The sequence below is a fragment of the Protopterus annectens genome, chromosome 4.part0 (genome assembly GCF_019279795.1).
Source record: "Protopterus annectens isolate FY-2018-M chromosome 4.part0, PAN1.0, whole genome shotgun sequence".
NCBI lineage: Eukaryota > Metazoa > Chordata > Ceratodontiformes > Protopteridae > Protopterus > Protopterus annectens.
Genome location: NC_056733.1, coordinates 467,858,682 through 467,878,196, shown reverse-complemented (window position 1 = coordinate 467,878,196; position 19,515 = coordinate 467,858,682). Strand labels below are relative to the sequence as shown.

Genomic DNA, 19,515 nt, shown 5'->3' with positions numbered 1-19,515 from the left:
CCTACATCACTGACTTGAGAAACAAAGCAAAACGTGCAGATTTGGTGACTTGAAAGATGAGTTAATAAAGGACAGGCTTGTGTGTGGTGTTAATATTGCTGCAGTGAGAAAGATTTTGCTTCGTGACAGTGATTTAATGTTGAGCAAAGCCATAGAGATTTCTCAACTCCATGAGCTCACAGAAAGGCACACACGTATGCTTACAAGTGATAAGAGCATGGTTTCAGCAGGCTCTAGAGCAACTGTAGACAGCATGCAACATGTGGCAAGCAAAAACAGGCCTAAGCACATGGCAGCAGTAACCCTTGTGGGTGTCGCAAGGAAAACGTGAAGCTTTCTAGCAAGTTCCAAGGCTAGTTCAGAAAAAGAGCATGCTCAGTACAGTACAAGAGTGAGTCAGCAAAACCCAAGTCAAGTCTTAATAACTGTCGTAATTGTGGTGCCAATCGTGAGTCTAAAAGAGAGAAGTGCTTAGCATTTGGTCAGCAATGCCACAAGTGTAAAAAACTAAAGCATTTTTAAAAGTTTTGTAACACAAGCAAGCCTCATTCAGTTGTTAAGAAAGGTCACTCAAAAAAGCAAGTTGATCATATAGAGATCTGCAACCCAACTTTCTATGTAGCTGGTGTATCAGTGGTTGGTGAAAATGTTAAGTAGATTTAATGGCAAAGAATGATTTATTTTGTACTGTCCTGATCAATGATAAACCCACAGAGTTCAAAGTAGACACTGGTTCAAAGTGTAATGCAATGTCAGTAGAAACATTTGCTAGAGTGAAAGGTGGTGAGCAACTTAATTTGGTCAATTTTGTGAAGCGTGTTGCTTATGGAGGTGAAGAGATTCGAACTGAAGGTTCAGTAGTGCTTTCATGTTATTCAGCTGGGAACAGTTACAACTTGCAATTTTATGTAGTCCGAAACCTGTGCAGTCATTATTAGGCATAGCCAGCCTTAGGCATAGGCCAACTAGGCGGCCGCCTAGGGCACCGGTGTAGCAGGGGCACTTTTCCAGTATTTATTTGGTGTAGGTAGACCAGGATGGGGGCACCAGGTAATGTGTTGGGGAGTGCCGTGGAGCTGTTTTGCCTAGGGCACCAGTTGACCTAGGGCCGCTCCTGTTATTAGGTCTCAGAGAGAGTTTGAGAATTAAACTGCTTTCTTTTACCAAAGAAATCCATCATGTAAGCACATGTCCCAGTTCCAGCTTTACTGATGCTATTTTCTCAGAGTTTGCTGATGTTTTCAATAAAAAGCTAGGCAAACTTCCAGTTATGTACTTCATGAAGTTAGACCCAGTGGTCAGTCCAGTGGTCAGACCAGCAAGAAGACTTCCAATAGCTACACAGGACAAGGTCAAAGTCCAGTTAGACAAAATGGTGCAGCAAGGTGTGATTTTTCCAGTCATAGACCAAACTGAGTGGGTATCATCCATGGCAGCTGCTCATAATAAAACTTCAGATGAAATCAGAATATGTATTGACCCAAGAGACTTGAACAAGGCATTAAAAAGACCTCATCATCCTATGCGTACAGTCGAGGAGATTGCAACCCTCATGCCAAATGCCACTGTATTTTGTCTTAGGTGCAAAGAGTTAATTTTGCCAAGTGATGCTTGATTGCAAATCTTCACTACTGACTATATTCAGTACTCCATTTGGTAGGCACAGATTTCTCAGGATGTCTTTTGGAATAAATTCTTCCAGTGGAGTCTTTCAGCGTGCAATGGAGCAAAGCTTTTCATGCTACCTGTGTGCAATAATAGTTGATGATTTACTAGTTGGAGGTAATGGTGAAGCAGAGCAGGACATACACCTCAGGAAAGTTCTGGACAGAGCACATGAAGTGAATTTAAAGCTCAATCCTCTGAAGTGCAAATTCAGACTACCAGAAGTTACTTATATAGGTAATTTATTTAACAATACAGGCTTATGACCAGATCTTTCTAAGCAATCAGCCATTCTTGAAATGCCAGCTTCAGACAATGTCCAAGCCTTACAGCATTTTCTTGGTATGGTTAACTACGTGGGCAATTTTATTCCGGACTTTAGTTTGTTTCACTGAGTTATCAGGACCTTTGAGAGAGCTGACATGCAAAAGGTTTGCATGGTCATGGTTAGAACACCACCAAAGAGCATTTGATAACCTCAAACAGCAAATTGCTAACCCACCTACATTAAGATACTATGATTTTCACAAACCAGTAGTTCTTTCCTGTACTTCTGCTGTGGTGCAGCGGTAGCGTTGTTGCCCCTCAGCAAGAGATCCTCCCGTTCGATTCTTAGCTTGGGTTGGGAGTTCCTTCTGTGTGGAGTCTGCATGTCCTCCCTGCAGTCGAGTGGGCGTTCAAAAGACACGAGTTGAATGGGCATGCCTTCGTTGAAGGTTGGGCTGGCAATTCGACACAATAAAAAACAACTGCCAATCATTAGCAGACCAGAGTTCCACTGTGATGACCCCTAACCAGGAAAAGCCGAAGGACAAACAAACAAAAACAGTAGTTCTTTCCTGTGATGCTTCAAAGTTCAGTCTTGGCACAGTTCTTCTTCAAGAGGGCAGACCTGTTGCCTATGCATCTAGATCTCTTACCCAAACTGAGATGCAGTATGCTCAAATTCAGAAGGAACATTTTGGAATTGTGTATGCATGTTCAAATTTCCATTATATTTATGGTCAAGCAATCCAGATAGAAACTGACCATCAACCTCCAGTCACTATTTTAAAGAAACCTATGCATTCAGCTCCAGCAAGACTACAAAGAATGGTGCTCAGATTGCAAAAGTACAATTTCAAAATGGTCTATACAAAAGGTAAACTTCTTTACCTGGCTGATGCCTTTTCCATATCACCCAGAAATACTATGGAACAGCTTGATGCAGAAAATGTTGACTTTGATGTCATGGAAGTGCATCATTTTTCTACCACAAGACTTGTTGAGCTGAGAGATCAGCTCAACCACTTCATCAATGTAGGATGGCCTTCAAAGCAATCCTGTGTACCGCTGTAAGTATAACCTTACTTTCCATACAGAGATGAGATGCTGATGGAAGATGTAATCACTTTCAAATGTCCAAAAGTTGTTTTCCGACTGCCTTACAACATGAATACATACAGGTCACCCAGGTTCCGATTCTATCAAAAGAAGGGTGACAGGACTAGTATTTTGGCATTCTCTAGCAATAGGCATTGATAAAGTGCTTTCTTCTTGTGCAGAAAGAGGCACTTCAGCTAAGCCAAATTCCTGAACTACCTTGGTCCACAGTAGCAGCTGACATTTGAATGGAACAGTTGACATTACTTGGTGTTGGTAAACTCTTATTCGAAATGGTTTGAGATTGATTTGCTACCTAGCCTAAAGTCCAATGCTGCTATTGCGAAGATGAAATGTCATTTTGCAGCCCATGGCTGTCCACACAAAGTTATTTCTGACAAAATTTCTCAGTTTAGCAGTCAATTGTTTCAGAGATTTGCTAAAGAGTGGGACTTTATCCATGTTACTAGCAGTCATGCATATCCTCAGTCAAACAGCCTTGCTGAATGTGCAGTACAGAGTGCAAAGCAATTACTAGAAAGGTCAAAGCATGACAATACCAATGGCTTCTTGAATTTACTCAGTCTCAGAAATATACCCCATGACAACCAACTATGCTCGCCTGCTCAGAGAGTTTTATCTAGGCAAACCAGGACAACCTTGCCTATCAGTTCTAGTTTGTTGGTGCCTAATGCTAAAAACAACAGAGCAATCAAAGCCCAACTTTTTAAGAAGCATTCTTCTCAGAAATCCAGTTATGATAAAATGAGCAGATTTAGTCTGTTAAAAGAAGGACAGACAGTGAGGATGCAAACAGCAAAAGGCTTTGATCTAATTGGTCAAGTGAGAGGTACATGCACCGAGCTGAGATCCTACTTAGTAGAATCTGATGGTATAGAGCACAGGAGAAACAGCAGACATCTTCTACCTGTGATACAGACTCTAGATCTCAGAGCAATCCAGACAATTTTCATACCGAAGAACATGTTGCAGTATCCATTCCCATTCCTGATGATGTCCCAGATGTCCCCAGAGTTGAACATTCCTTGAAGACAGTCACCGTTGTTAGATCCAATTCTGACTTTTATGTCACACGTTCAGGTCATATTTCCAGACCTAGCGTAAAATACACAGCAACTTGAACAGAATTGTTTTGTGTGTGTCTAATTCTGTAAATTGCATGTCACTGAATACTGCCATTTCGTATTAAGGACTATTTCTCAAAGAGGGAGGATGCAGATCAGAGCTTGTGTATGTACCTTTAAGAAGCATTTCCAGATGTAGCATGTGCATATAAAGACTAAGCACGTGCAGGCAGCAGTACCATTTTGAGGAAACAGCCAGGCTGTTAGCATGCAGGAGTGTGGTAGTCAGTCTGTTTGTAAGTTAAGTTACAAACCTCATTTCTGATGCGTTTGTGTGTAATAAAGCTGCTGCAACAGAAACCACAAATGTTCGTCTGTTTTATCCTGAGCAGATGAGCAACAGGTAGTAAAGAAAACATTCTATGTTGCTCAGCTAATAAGCAAAGTCAAGGCATCAAGGTCCAAGGAATTCATTGTTTTACTGTTTTTGGCACTCACCAGGTCCAATGAGTACAACACCTCCTTCAGTATTTACCTGACTAGGCACATGCAACTACTGAAACGTCCACAGAGATTCCTCATAAAAAGAATACAGGGTGTATATACAGTGTTCTGTGTAGATCAATTCAAAGCCCTCTCTCTATACTCAGCTGAGAAACTATCATCGTCAGGTATACAAGGTATCCTTGTATCCCACTCTGATGGACTTTTTCATATTCACAAAATGAATAGCATCAGAATTACTTGATGTAGAGATTTAAATTTTGCTTGTGACATAAATAGCACACATTGCAGGGACAGGTATGCGTCTCAGAAAATTCCCCTTCTCTGGAACAGGCTTTCCATTAATATGAAGCAGAGCTCTTTCATAACCTTATTCAAGGGGAACCTGGACCAATGCATTGGAAATCAGAAATACCCTGGGTCTAGCATATATGTCTGTAATGGACAGAGGCAGCCTGTAAATCTTACCCTAGCTTATACATACACTTAAAGTATGCTCCAAGGCTCATAAACTTGTGGGATACAATACATATATACCTAGCCAAGCATCCCAATTGTATCCCACAAGTTTATGAGCCTTGGAAGATACTTTAAGTGTATATATAAACTAGGGTAAAATTTACAGGCTGCCTCTGTCCATTACAGACATATGTGCTAGACCCAGGGTATTTCTGATTTCCAATGCAATGGTCCAGGTTCCCCTATATATATAGGCTCCAGTGGTAGCCAGCGTAGTACATACCTATGAACCTATTCCTAGAAAAGTAAAGCCAAATTGTGTCACTACTTACAAAGAGTATGCACAGGTAATTTTGTTTTCCTTGGTTCTGCAGCTTGTTGGAGCTGAAGAACAGGAGTTCAGGTGTACCAGACAAGATCATAAATCACACAGTACCTGTACTACACAAGATCGTGCACTACACAGTGCCTGTACTATATGTACAATATAGGATCTGTTGGTTCATCATGTGACAAGATCAACATATATGATCATTAGACCCTGCATTCTTCCTTACCTTACCTCCAACCCTGTGTTTCCTTTGGATTATAGGTTCATAGGTTCATACTAGGCTATCTGCCCTGAGGCAATTATAAGCCCAGCCCGATTCTGTATGGCTTACGCCACCACTTGATTTGAGTATACTGTGACGTTTTTAAGGTTTAGTTTACTGTGCCTCTGTCTAATAGTGACATGGGAGTAATCCATGGGACAAACCTACGATCCCCCATCCACCTATCGAGATTCTTCTTGAAGAGATTCAGTGAGGTGCTCTGCCTCACATGAACTGGAATTTTATTCCAGAGCGAAGGGAGCCTCTGGGTTATGAACCTGTCCCTCCAGCAAGTTCTATTTATTTCTGTGCTGAGGTTCAAGTCCCTCGAGTGTGTGGCTCCAAGGGATTTAGATTTACTGAGGTGGAGCATGTCCATTAATTCTGGATTTGACATAGCTTTGTATGTCAGGCATAGATCGCCTCGAAGTAGGCGGTATGCAACTGAGTAGAGCTGGAGTTTTTTTAACTGAGCAGCATATGGCATCTGTTTGAGACCCTTGATCCTCTTGGTGAGATACTTTTGGGGTCTTTCTAATTGCTGCAGGTGTCGGGTAAGGTACATCCCAAAAGGGGCATTGTATTCTATGATGGGCCTGATGAGGGATGAATAATGAATGTCAGTGTTTCACTTCTCATTAATAGTGCGAGGTTTACAGCTGCTTCCTCTCTAGTACAATGAGATGCAGTGAATCTCAGGTTATATTTTTATGAAGTCTTATGGGATAGGGGCACAGCCAGGATTTTTTTAATTGCATGGCATCTTTCAGAATGTAACTTCCCATCCACATGTCCCCATAATACAGCATCTCTCAACTCCAAGCACTGCATGTTTCTGGACACTGTACCATTTCTCTAACCTGTGCACTACCGCAAAAACAAACACTAACTCCCTACATGACATGCTTATGCATAAAACCAGCCAGACATACTGGGAGAAAAAGCCATTTAACAAGTGGATTACTCCAAGGGTCTGTCCTGTCATTAGCAGTGTACCTTAGGGCTCTGTCCTTTTACCACTTCTCTGTTATTTACTTTTTGGAAGTCAAAGCCAATGTTAAGGGCTTATGGTTGACTAAGTCTGTGGATTACCTGACCTAGGTGCCATTATAAACTCTCCAGAGGACACCAAGATTCTCCAAGGGAGCCTTTTGCAAATAAATAGCTGGTGTCAAAATGACGGACTAAAACTAAATGTCAAAAATGTATATAATTTGGCAATAACATTCCCTACAAGTATCACAATGATAACACACTTGAAAAACGGATGAAATATTTAGGGACCTGGGACACTATGTAGATAGTGAACTGCCCTTTGATCACCATATTTCCACTATTGTAAGAAAGTCCTTCTTCATTGCACAACTTATTAGTAAGGGCATGACATCCAGGTCCAGGAATGTGATCTTTCCACTGTACTCTGCACTAATTAAGTTGACCATTGAGTATAATGCCCACTTCAACATTTACATGTCCAAACAATTGATGCAACTTGCATGTTCACAGTGTTTTCTTACCAAAAAAAAAGTCAAGGGTCTAACTCATAAGAACTATACTGATAGTCTCAAAGTCTTGTCTCTATTCTTGGCATAATTCAGGTGACTGAGGTGTAACCTCTTCCTCAAATACAGAGCCTCAACAAATCCTTTCCTCTCACACCTACTGCACTTCCACAAGTCCAATGGTGACAAACACCCAATCAAGAGAAAATAAACTCTTCTACAACATCAGTGGAACATGTTGGAGGGACAGATATATATCACATTATATATACTCTCACACACATCTCATACTTCTTGCCTTCTGCTTTATAATTCATATAACACTTAAATTAAGAGCAGATACATGCATCTCCCATAAAAAATGTTGGCATTAAAATAATATATCAACCACCTTCAACAGCTTCCTGGTGTGGAGCTGGCTAATAACATTCAATAGAAATCTGTCAGTTGATCCATTGATCCATTACAGTCTTTGTTTATTTCATTTAGACTTCATTGAATAAACTAATTTTTTTTAATGTACCTGGTCAAGGACAACTGGTTTGGAACAAACACCTAAAGCTGGACCCTTTCCAGACACATTTCATAGAACATGACCAGAAGTTCACATAAGAAGCTCAGAGAATGCTGAATTGCATTTATTTTATAAAATAGGGTTGTAAAAGTCATTTGATTCAAAACATATGTTAGAAAGGACAGAATAAACTTATCGTAGGTACAGTTTCCATGCCATTTGTATGGACCAGAGTACAGAAACATAACTAAGGGATGGGAAGGTAGTTGCACATTAATAATACAAGATAACAATGTGACCTTTAGCTGTAAAAGCATATTGATTTTTTTTCGAACTAGCTTGAATTCAAGAGCTTAAACTCTGTGTTAGAAGGAAACAGAGGTAATGTTGGTAAAAATTTCACCAATGTCAAATGATTTCCAGGGTACCTGTTAGATTTTACAGCGCCCAAGTCAACTAGAAGTGCTTGCAAAGCCAGGTGCAACACTTGGAACAGCAGCAACAAATACACAAATGCAGAAGTGTCACGGAAACTGACTGCCAAAACTTCTTTAGCAAGAGGGGAACAAATAACTGTAGACACACTGTATGTAATTCAGAAGCGTCTGGAATTGAATGTCCTTACAAGCTAGAGCTCAATGACCAGCTACGGATGAGTTTTGTATTTTTTTACCAGTGCCCTGATCTTTAAGTAATTTCCAGTGTAATTGTCAATACAAAGTATTCCTTCTGTCCTCCTAACTTGTTTTCTTATAACCTGAGCATTTTGAACATGTACAGGAATTAATTGAAACTGACCTTATGACTGCTGTCCAGGCATCTCTTCAGCTTATGACGTACTGGCTCCACCTACAGTGAAAGCAACAAACAGCAAGCTTAGTAGCAGAACATTGCCTTTGAACATTGCAGCATCCAGCAGAATGTGAGTGTGTGTATGTGTGTGTGGGTATGTATGTGAAGTAACATGAAGGATGACCAGGCTCTAAGATAACACAGATTAATCATTCCCAAACTGAAACCCAGTGGACCCAGGATTAACTAGTAACCCTGCTGGTGGAGGAGTCAATGGAACCATTACACAGCAGATGATGAACCAAGTTGCCGCTCCCTCAGGATGTGCAGAGGGTGGAGCCCAGTTGTCACAGCAACAGTAACAGAAAAGGCCTGGACATGTGCAGCTACTAAGCAATTCAGTGATGCTCTTTACTCAGTACTGGTACATGCCATAGACCAGCATTCTAAAGTTGCTGAAATGGTAGAGCCAGTGGGGGGGGGGGGGGGGTAATGTCTGTGTGGTAAACTCCCCTATCTGGCTCTTACAACACACGGAACTAAAAGAGCTGGCGAGGAAATGGACAGCTGATAGTCAGCTGACACAGAGAAAAATGCAAAGAGGAAATTACTTCAGTTGAGATCCATTTCAAGCAATGGAGTTCCATTTATAATGTGCACACGGGCACAGACAAGTGCATGCCATAGTGCATGTATTGTCTTTTCTTTCTCGTTCTTGGTCTGGTTACTGCTTTCTGCACTCTGGACCCAAGCTAAATGCACTGCCCCATTCATTCACCATTTTTTCCTTTTTTGTCTTCAGTCTCTTCCTCATGTGGCCTTGTACAAGCTGTTGCTAATCAGCGCGTTACTTCTGACAGGAATCAGCCTTAATGACACAAGCTCTGCTGCAGACTAAGGGACTCCAGAAGAAGACTATTTTGAGGCATCATGGAGAGATTTCATGGGGTTCTGGGTTACAGAATTATCATCTGACCAGTCCAGTCTTACTGAGGAATTAGAGCATTCATTGATGGTTACCTAATACATGTATACAATGAGCTGCACATCATATAGGGTAAAACTTATCCCTTATACTTATTTTAACCTGCTCAACACTGGGATCAAGTCCCATGACCTCCTTTAGGACAGCAAAAAGACAAGATGGAAACTTGTACTTCTTATCCTGACCCTTGTCAATCCTTTGGTATCAGAGCCCTTTACCAAACTAGAATTCCCCAGTATCACATGTCAAAAGCAACCATTATAATGAAAAGTGCAGGTATTAATATGACTATCACAGCAGGACATCTGTTTCTTACAAAGATAATCTGCAATACTTTATAACTTCATACAAGAAGACAAACGTGCATTCAAGAAATTTCTACAGGTATATTTCAAAAAGAAGTATTATTCATCGCTGAAGGACATTATCTTTACTGGGTATGGCATTTAATTAAACAGTAAGATTGTTTTCACACAAGATGCTAAGTTGTGTCTAAAGCAGATATAAACTACAAAAGAACTCTTCACATTAAAATTAATAAAAGCACAGATCTGAGTACCTACAAGTGTGCATGCCATGTTTTCTTAGAAAAATATCATTTTTGAGAGAGAAAAATACATAGATGCTACTCGCAGATAAAGCAAATACAGTAAAAAGGCAGATTAATAGTACCTTCTGTGAAGACCCACCACTGGACCAGTAATCAAGGAGCCTCAATCCTCACCACTGGCACCCGTGGGATGTGTTCACTGGGAGGATTACAGGTACACACACAGTATTTCCAGATGCACCTCTCTGCATCAAGTGCATTTTCCCTTAAGAGCACACAGACACCACAGTCAATTGGGGGCTGGTTTCTCCCTCTTCTTCCAGATTCCCAATAAGACTCACTACTGGCACAGCTATAGAGTTGATTCCTTAGCCAGGGTACCAAGCAAAGTCCTCCAACACTTTCTCTGTCCAAGCAGTGCTTCGTGTCCTTGCCCAAGTCACACAGACACACACACCTGGGAAAGGCTGGCACAGGTTTACTAGCTATGCCCTCTTCTGCCTAGACTAAGGTAGTTATCACTGCCACCAGCACTTCTTACTTTAAGGCCCTTAACAAATGGAGTCCAGTTTTACTGTTTAATATTAATACTAATACAAATGGTGGTTTGACCAAGAGCAAGGCTATTAGGAGTGGCCCACACAGTGTCACCAAATAAATATGCAAGTACTTTCAAAACTTAAATATCTCTACAAAGATCAGCCACAGAGAAAAGTTTAAATATATTTAATAATAAAAGAAGATAATACTACATATATATTCACAGTGACATCAGAGTTCAAACCACCGGAAATATTTAAAACAACATTGCAGGACAGTCTCAAATAAATAAAGAAAAATGTCTAAACTAAGCTTCACTGTATTCCTGACTATATCTAAGAGAATTACTATTCCCTAGAATCTTACTTCATCAGAGCAATGCAGATGTGGAGAATGGATCTTCTAGTTGTTGTCAGGTCCAAAACAGAATACAGAATGCTCTCTGTCACTCAAAGACTTCTCAAAATAATATCTCAAATATGACTACTGGGATAACTTGCAGAATGACAATCACTTCTTGTCATCTGACTGTAGTTCCCAGGCGAACCCCCCACTGCCGGAAGCTGGCAGTATTTAGCATCTACCTGTGAAAATACATAGACTTCAGATCTTTGGTAGATGCTGGAAGTCATAAAACAATTGCATTCCTTTATACTTTCAAGACGAGTAATTAGTTCACCCTACAGACAATACAGAAAGCTTCTCAGCACAGACTGTGTCTCTAGCTACATTGAAAACTGAAAGATAACATATTTTATTGTATAGCTATAAAGTAATTTAATTTCAGCTATTTTCCTAAAATTTACTGGACTGAAGTAAACCTCATGTATATCAGTTTCCACTGTTAAAATATATACATTTAGACAGTTGCAATAGTGCATATACATTTCTGTTCTCTTCCAGTAGGACACACCATGGATGCATTTCAAACACAAACACTTTATATAATACCTTTTCAGCACGCATCTGTACAAACCAGTTTGATATACACATGACATACTGTTCTAATACATTTGTAACACAAGCATCTTATATACATAATTTTGATATTCACCAATGACATAATTATTTTCAAAATTCCAGCTAGCTGTGCTGGCAGTATCCCCTTTCATCACACCTTCAACAGTAAATCACAGCATTACTAGGCCAGTAATACTGTGCTCTCTAGATGTTACAGTAGCATTTAAGTTGTCAGTCTGCAGTCATTACATATGTGGTAATATTTTGATTTTATTAATTTAACTTGATGCATATTATAATTCAGTCATCTTGCTCGTCTAGACTGTAACTATATAAATTATAATACTACATGCTTCTTGTATTTTAATTTGTTTCTATATGCATTACTCCCAATTTGTAATGTGCTTAGGAAATAACACTAAAATTAACTAAATCTGAACTTATAAAGTACTAGTCATTAATATTAAGAATGAAAAAGCTGCTAGTTGTCATAAGCCAGATAAACACAGACAAACAAAATGTATTTTATAACTAGAAATAAGACTGCAAACCAGGAATAAGGAAAGCATAAATAGAGTCAGTAGGCAGGTGATCATTAACACATGAAAACAGATGACAGAAAAGAATTACTAACTATCCAGCTTTGTACTAAGGTCAGTGATGGCAAATAGGAAACCTTTCAGGTGAGAGGTACTCTGCTGTGTCATCAGTCTGATGATGGGTTTTAGAAAACCCAAGTTTGATTAGCAGCCCAATGGCTGGGGGGGTCTCACCTTTTTCATTGTTTCCTACATAGAAGGCAGGAAACTTACTGAAAGGGTGGTTGCACTGGCAAACCTTCACAGTGGTAGCACTGATGTGCTTCTTCCATTAGCATGTTTGCATGTCACATACTTGGTAGGAGCTGGACACAACTATGGCATAATTAAAAAAAAAAAAAAAAAAAAAAAGCAATCTGTATCAACAGAGTGATGCTGATCCAAGTCCTTACAATTCAGCCCTTAACAGGGACAGTAAATTAACATGATGAGATCTTTATCACCTGAGGTCAGTGGTTGAGGCATAAACTCTCTCTCTCAAAAAAGCGTAGCTACAGAGATAAGCAGGTGTTTTCTTTTCATATCCCTGTCCCAAGACTTGAAATGCAACTTGTCATCAAGCAACATTAAATATAAATCTGTTGTGATTTTTTCCACTCATTGACTGCTTTGTATTTAAAGCATTTGTCATAAAGTTAGTATGACTATAGAACTTGACTGCTGATAAAGTAGTCTTTGATAAATGGTTGCATTCCAGTGCATGTTCCCTATTCCACTTTGCTTTGTTTATTATTTTGGCTTAGCTTCCTTTCCCCAGAGCAACAGAGGACCAAACATGTCTCCAAATGAGAGAAAGAGGAGATAAAGGCCACCAACACAGTATCATCCAATGGAATTGTACAGGGATTTTCTTCTCTGAAGGAAATGGAAGGTGGAATATGTGTGTGAAATAGACCATACTATGATTCAGTTCCTCTTTTGTAAACCCAGGAGATGGAGTATGCATCAATACAAGTCTTCCCTGGTGCTTGCAGGAAGTGGTGCTTCCTACGATACAATTCTTTTCTATTGCAGATAGGAGACTGCATATATTATGACTCAGTCCCTCCTTTGTGCACTTTGGAGGTGGGGCATGGTACAGGTGGGAAGTGAACTATACTATGGAACAGTTCCTTCCTGTGCACCTAGGAGGTGGGGCATGTATTGATACAGTTCTTCCCTGGTGTATGTGGGAAGTGGGACATCCTATGATACAGTTATTTTCTGTTGGAGATGGAAGTCTTCACATGCTATGACACAGCTTTTTCCTCATACAGCTGGGAAATGGTGCATGTTGTTACAGTACACAGTTGTACCCTACTGCAGTTGATATGTTATAGCCTCTGCAATGTGCCCATCCTTGCAATAGTCACTAAGTGAGCCCTCCCCCATGGATAGACATTATCCACAAGGGGCTTCCTTCTTTCATCCATAGGCAGCCCTCAGAAAATTAAGCATATAGAAATTAAAGTATACTGATGAGCAGCTAAGAGCATCAGAGGCTATGGGTAATGTGTTGTGATAAAGGATCATTTTGGCAAATTAAGTAGATCAAGCTAGCCTTTCCTCTCATTCTACTGAGTACACATTAGTATAAACCTGGCAACAGTAGTTTCTGAAGGGCAGAAGCAGTTCAGAGGTGAAAATAAAATAAGCCAAATAAAGAAATTATAAAATTTTAAAGTACTTGCGTTAAGGGAATCAAGAAATTCAGGACAGTGAAATATTTTAGGAAAAAAAAAAGAATGCTTTGAAGACAGACAGTGGCTGGATCAGATCCTGTAGTAGAAACTTTTTTTCAAAGACAGGATGATGGACATATGGAGCTACAGAGTCAGGACGTGGAAAGCAGTGAAACAGTCCAGGTTGCTTATGGAAAACAAGACAGTTTGTGGGAGATTAGAAAAAAGTAACGTCCAGTCTGGTGGACCCCAGCCATTAACAAACTTTACAATAAGAGGAGAAAGCTATTACATGATAGAACAAAATCCATAAAAGGGAAGTCACCTCTGATTATTATTAGTAAAAAAATACGAGCACTCATAAAATCAACTAAGGCCAATTTTGAGTGAAAAATTGCCATGGATTCAAAGGACAATCATAAGGCCTTTTTCAGCTATGTTAGGAACCTGGGTGGAAACTCCCAGATATGCTCAGAATTAGTCCAAAATTATACAAAAATCACTGAACCCACAGACATTGCCAACATACTGGCAGACAGGTTCAGTGCAAACTTCACCCCCCCCCCCTAAAGGAGAGATAACTATCCCAGCGGAGTGTAGCCTCCCAGACATCTCAAATGCGCAGGTGAAAGCTGCTCTCTCTAAAACTAAAAACACAGCATCAATGGGACCAGATGGTGTCCCCGGCTGTGTGCTACACGAGCTAAATGAGGAATTAAACCCGCACATAAGGCAGCTGTTTAATCTCAGCCTTACCACAGGATACGTGCCCAAGGAGTGGCGTAAGGCAACTGTGGTCCCACTCCACAAAGGTGGTGCCTCTACGGACCCTGGTAATTTCCGCCCCATAAGCTTAACAAGTCTAGTCTGCAAAGCTATGGAGAGGATCATAATGGAGCTCATAAACAAAGATATAGGGGACTTGCAGACATTGGACCCAACCCAGTTTGGCTTCGTCAAGGGCAGATCATGCCTTTTGAACTTGGTCGACTTCTTCGAAACAGTCACCAAGGCCATTGATGAGAGAAAGGCAGTCCATACAGCCTACCTTGACCTTGCAAAGGCCTTCGACACAATACCCCACTCGGGTATTGTAGAAAAACTCACCAGCTTAAATGTAAACCCATATGTCACAAGATGGGTTGCAAACTGGCTTAAGGACAGAACCCACAGGGTTAGAGTTGCTGGCGCTATGTCAGACTCCAAGCCGGTCACAAGTGGTGTCCCACAGGGCTCGGTCCTTGGCCCCTACTGTTCGACATCTACTTCTCAGAAGTACAGGCCAACATGGGAGGACTTTGGCTGACAAAGTTTGCAGACGACTGCAAACTGGGCGCCATAGTGGAAAGTGCATCGGACACGGATATCCTTCAGAAGGGACTCACGGAAACAGATAGCTGGTGCCAGAGCCATGGCCTGAAGTTAAACGCCAAAAAATGTATACTCATACCCTTCGGAACAAACAAGGTAACCCCAAGCTACCATACAGGTGGCAATCCACTAAGCACAGAAGAGGTTATCAGGGACCTGGGAACCCAGGTTGACAGTGGCCTTTCTTTTGACACTCACATTGCTAAAGTGGTTAGAAAGACCTTCTACATTGCCCACCTGATCATGAAGGGATTCACATCCAGATCTAGTGAGGTCATTGTTCCCCTGTACTCTTCACTTATCAGACCAATGATCGAGTACAATGTCCCATTAGGGATGCATCTCACCCGACATCTGCAGCAATTGGAGAGACCCCAAAAGTTCCTCACCAAAAGGATAAAGGGACTCCAAAATCTGTCATATGCTGCCAGATTGAAGAAACTCCAGCTCTATTCAGTTGCATACCATCTGCTCAGAGGTGACATGTGCCTGACATACAAGGCCATGTCCAACCCGGAATTAATGGACATGCTCCACCTCAAAAAATCCAAATCCACCAAAACCACTAGAGCAAGTGACTTAAACCTTAGCACGGATATAAATAGGACGTGCTGGAGGGATAGATTTATCACTCAGAGACTCCCTATGCTGTGGAATAAAATCCCAGTCCATGTGAGGCAGAGCACCTCGCTGGCTCTGTTCAAGAGAAATCTTGACCTGTGGATGGGAGATCGTAGGTTTATCCCGGGAATCATCTCTGTGTCACTGCTGGACAGAGGCACAACAAACTAATGGGCGCAGTATTTTTTCATATAAGGGGTGGCGTAAGCCACAAAAATTTGGGCTAGGCTTATAAATGCCTTAGGGCAGATAGCCTAGTATAAAACTATTAACCTATGAAACTATGATAAAGAAGGACTTACAGCTTCTTTGGTAGATGGGGAAAAAAATGGCAAACTTGAGGGGAGGGGTTCTGGTAGTCATCTGCTGTTACAGTCTTGCATGCATCTTTATGCTCGATTTCTCTTCACTTCTGAATGAAGAAGAAATGGTTTTCAGAACCTCAGAAATAGGCATGTCTCCTACAGAATGTGCTGATGTGTTGTACTTTTGACTTGGATTCTGTTATGCCCAGCTCACTCAATACTGAAGGAGGCTTTCTGAATTAGCTTTAGATTACATCACTGCTGGATACTTACACTTCAAAACATAATGGCTTGACTTAATGGTATGCTTGCAGCATTCTATAACATATAATGGGACATGGTGAAAGAAGTAAGAGACAGGTAGTTAAGGAGAAAAGTTTTCTACAATCCCATACAAGTGATGAGTGTTGCTGCTGTGAGATACAAAATGGGAATGAGACCACATTACATGCAGGTATGTGCGCGCACACAAAATAACAGAACTTTTTTGAAAGTTTTCAGCAAATGTTTGAATCCCAAATAATGGAAAGTAGAAGCCTAAACAAACACACAGACTAAATATGAAATCTGAAAACTTAAATGACTTAAAACAAGGGTAAAGCATGGGTTGAAGTTCCCTCTGCTTCCCAATATGGGGAGTTGTCCTTTCCACACTCTGAGGTCAAAGCAATTCAAGGTAATGCTAAACATGACACATTGTGTACTTTTCTGAAGTTTGATTTTCACTGTGAGCTAGCGCAACTTCAGAGTGAGAATAATTTAGTGGGGAGTTGAAACTCCTACATGCAGAAATGTGGGGTGGGGGATGGTTTGGCCTCTTTCTTAACTTTTTTTTTACTTTTATATTTTTGCATTATTTAATTATAATTATTTTCAGTTTTCTGAGTTGCAGGCTTTAGTGCTTCAGTTGTTCCTGTTTCAAGGCTTTTGCTTTTCATCACTAGTTATTCAGTCTTTGCTGCTCAACACCATGGCTTTTTAAAAAGTGAGTTCAGGAATGTGCAGTCACTCACCATACATCTGCCTCTTAGGTGCGGTTTTCTAGTAATGGTGGGTAAGAGAAACGAGAAGCAGGATATAGTATAGCCAATGAAAAGTATAGTTTGGGAAAATATTAACAAAGAGAAGACCATAAATGCACATACAAAAAGTTTTAAAATACTACTTTTCCTGCAGTGATGGCTGGGGACGGACAGTCATTTTTCCATTTAGCCAAATGTCTGCAAGAACTTAAATCTCTAGTTAACCATCACATCTAACTTAACAATTTCGCAGATCATATATTCCTACAGACATGCTTCTGTGCACATATGTCAACACGTTATTTGTAAAATACTTCTACTGCATTCTCTTCTATAATTAAGATTGTAATAGGAGAATAATTGAATGAATTTAAATGTATTGATCTCTGTTTTTTGCCACTGTACTTAATGCTTCCTTGTCTCATCCATAGTTAACAAAAATCAGTTATCTTACAGGGATTAGTTACCTAGTTACAAAATCTAAACTTGTAAATAATGAATAAAACAGAACAAGGCTGTGCCTGGAGACATGTGGCTACTAACTGGTGTAACAAGAAAAGCAATAGAGTAGGTAAAATAAAGTTGTCCCTTATTATGTGAGGTGGAACTGGCAGAAAATTTCTAACAAAAGATAAGAGACTGCTCCATGTAAGAGAATCCTGGTTATTTGCCACTAAAATAACTGCCAGACCAGCAGTGTCTTACCTCTGAGTAGGCACAGGCCTCTATTTCTGTTCCCAGCATTCTATGAAAACAGCTAACACACACCTTGAGAAGTCACCCCTTTGAAGATTCCAAGGAAAACAATGAAGTGAGAATAGTAACCCTGTGGAAGAAGCTGAAGCTGCAAGAACTATTGTCACCCATTCCTCTTTGCTGTCTACCTGAAGTTTTGGTTCATAACTTTGAATTCTTTTCTCATTCTTTGTTTCTTGAATGTGAAATATTTCAGAAGTTCACAAACATTCTGGGAGGGACTTTGCTGAGAGGGTGTTACTCATGGCCTGAGATATAGGATGTTTATTTAAGCCTGCCTTTATGCTGTTACCTGCTGAACAGCTTTTTTCTTAGTCAAAATTACTTAATTGCCCAGGCATGCCTTTTAATATCAGTGGCCTGTGATAGCTCTTAAAGGTACAGAGTGGCGGATCCAGAACAGATAAGGATTGGGGGGGCTAGTGCTGACCAAATATGAATGTCTGTAGACATTCAGTACTACAAAGTCCCACTTCTGATTATAATTACACCTAATTTTCTTTTCATATTCTGCACTCGAAATAAACATAAAGTTGTGAACAGTACCTACAGAAAGCAAACAAACTTCATTCAGACATTAAAGGCATAAAAGGAATCCACAAGTTTAACCCAAGTGGATGGTTCTTACTTATTTTGCCTTCCTACACCACTTGGATCTTTTCAATTTACTGTCACGTTTGAAAGGCTGCACTGAAATAACTAAATTAAGCCATGCTGTTCTAAATACCTGGAGATGCATTTCAGAGTTTTTTTCCCCAACATATTCATTTGACGATGATCTGTAAAAATTTTGACTAAGGAAATAAATTCAGTCTTATGTTGTTTCAAGAAAGAAATAATTATATCCAACGCTTAATCTTTAAAGCTGAAAAAAAGTACAGTTTTGTACCTACCATAAATGTAGATGTTCGAGGATCTCCATTGCTGCAGTCCTGACTAATGGGTACTCCGCTGTCCTCCATCGGCCCGAATACCAAAGGGCTAGATCTGGCGTCGGTCATGGCGCCCGAGACTGACGTGGTGTCAGTATAAATGAGCATGACCGACGCCATAACTTTAGTCTTTCTTGCCTCAGATGTCAGAATGCAAAAATAAAACACCACCCAAAAACCCCAATCTAAAAAGAAAAAGGGGAAGGAGGGAGGAAAAATTGGACTGCAGCAATGGAGATCCTCGAACATCTACATTTATGGTAGGTACAAAACTGTACTATGTTCGTCGTCTCCCATTGCTGCAGTCCTGACTAATGGGTAGAATCCCAGAGCCACGGAAAAAACAAAAAGGGAGGTCGGACAACTAAATAGCCTGAGGAGCTGCAGACATGCCCTGTAAGACTGCAGTGGCAAACCCAGCCCTAGACGTAGAATAAAGAGGCAAATGATAATGCTTCGTAAAGGTATGTACAGAACTCCAGGTAGCTGCCTCTAGAATGTCTTTAGTAGCTACCCCTCTTAAAAAAGCAGTAGATGTGGCCGTAGCCCTAGTAGAATGAGGCCTGATCCCAACTGGAACCTCTTTACCATGATGAGAATAACAAAAAGCAATACAATGGCCAATCCACTTGGAAATAGTTTGTTTCGAGACAGCCTTTCCACGGGAAGTCACAGCAAACGAAACAAACAACTGATGAGAACTTCTGAACTCTTTGGTTCTGAACAAATAATATCGT

At 40.4% G+C, this 19,515-nt stretch overlaps 1 protein-coding gene across 1 annotated transcript in view; it reads right to left on the bottom strand.

Moving 5' to 3' along the window:
* The window catches only part of LOC122799379 (synergin gamma-like), a 111,022-nt gene extending 92,905 nt beyond the window's left edge, over positions 1-18,117 (bottom strand). Inside the window, exons 1-2 of the mRNA XM_044068387.1 lie at positions 17,796-18,117; positions 8,483-8,533 (exon numbers count right to left, since the gene is read on the bottom strand). Of these exons, the coding sequence (XP_043924322.1) occupies positions 8,483-8,533; positions 17,796-17,834 (90 nt within the window). The 5' untranslated portion in view covers positions 17,835-18,117. The remainder of the gene's footprint in view (positions 1-8,482; positions 8,534-17,795) is intronic.
* Positions 18,118-19,515: the final 1,398 nt, after the last annotated feature.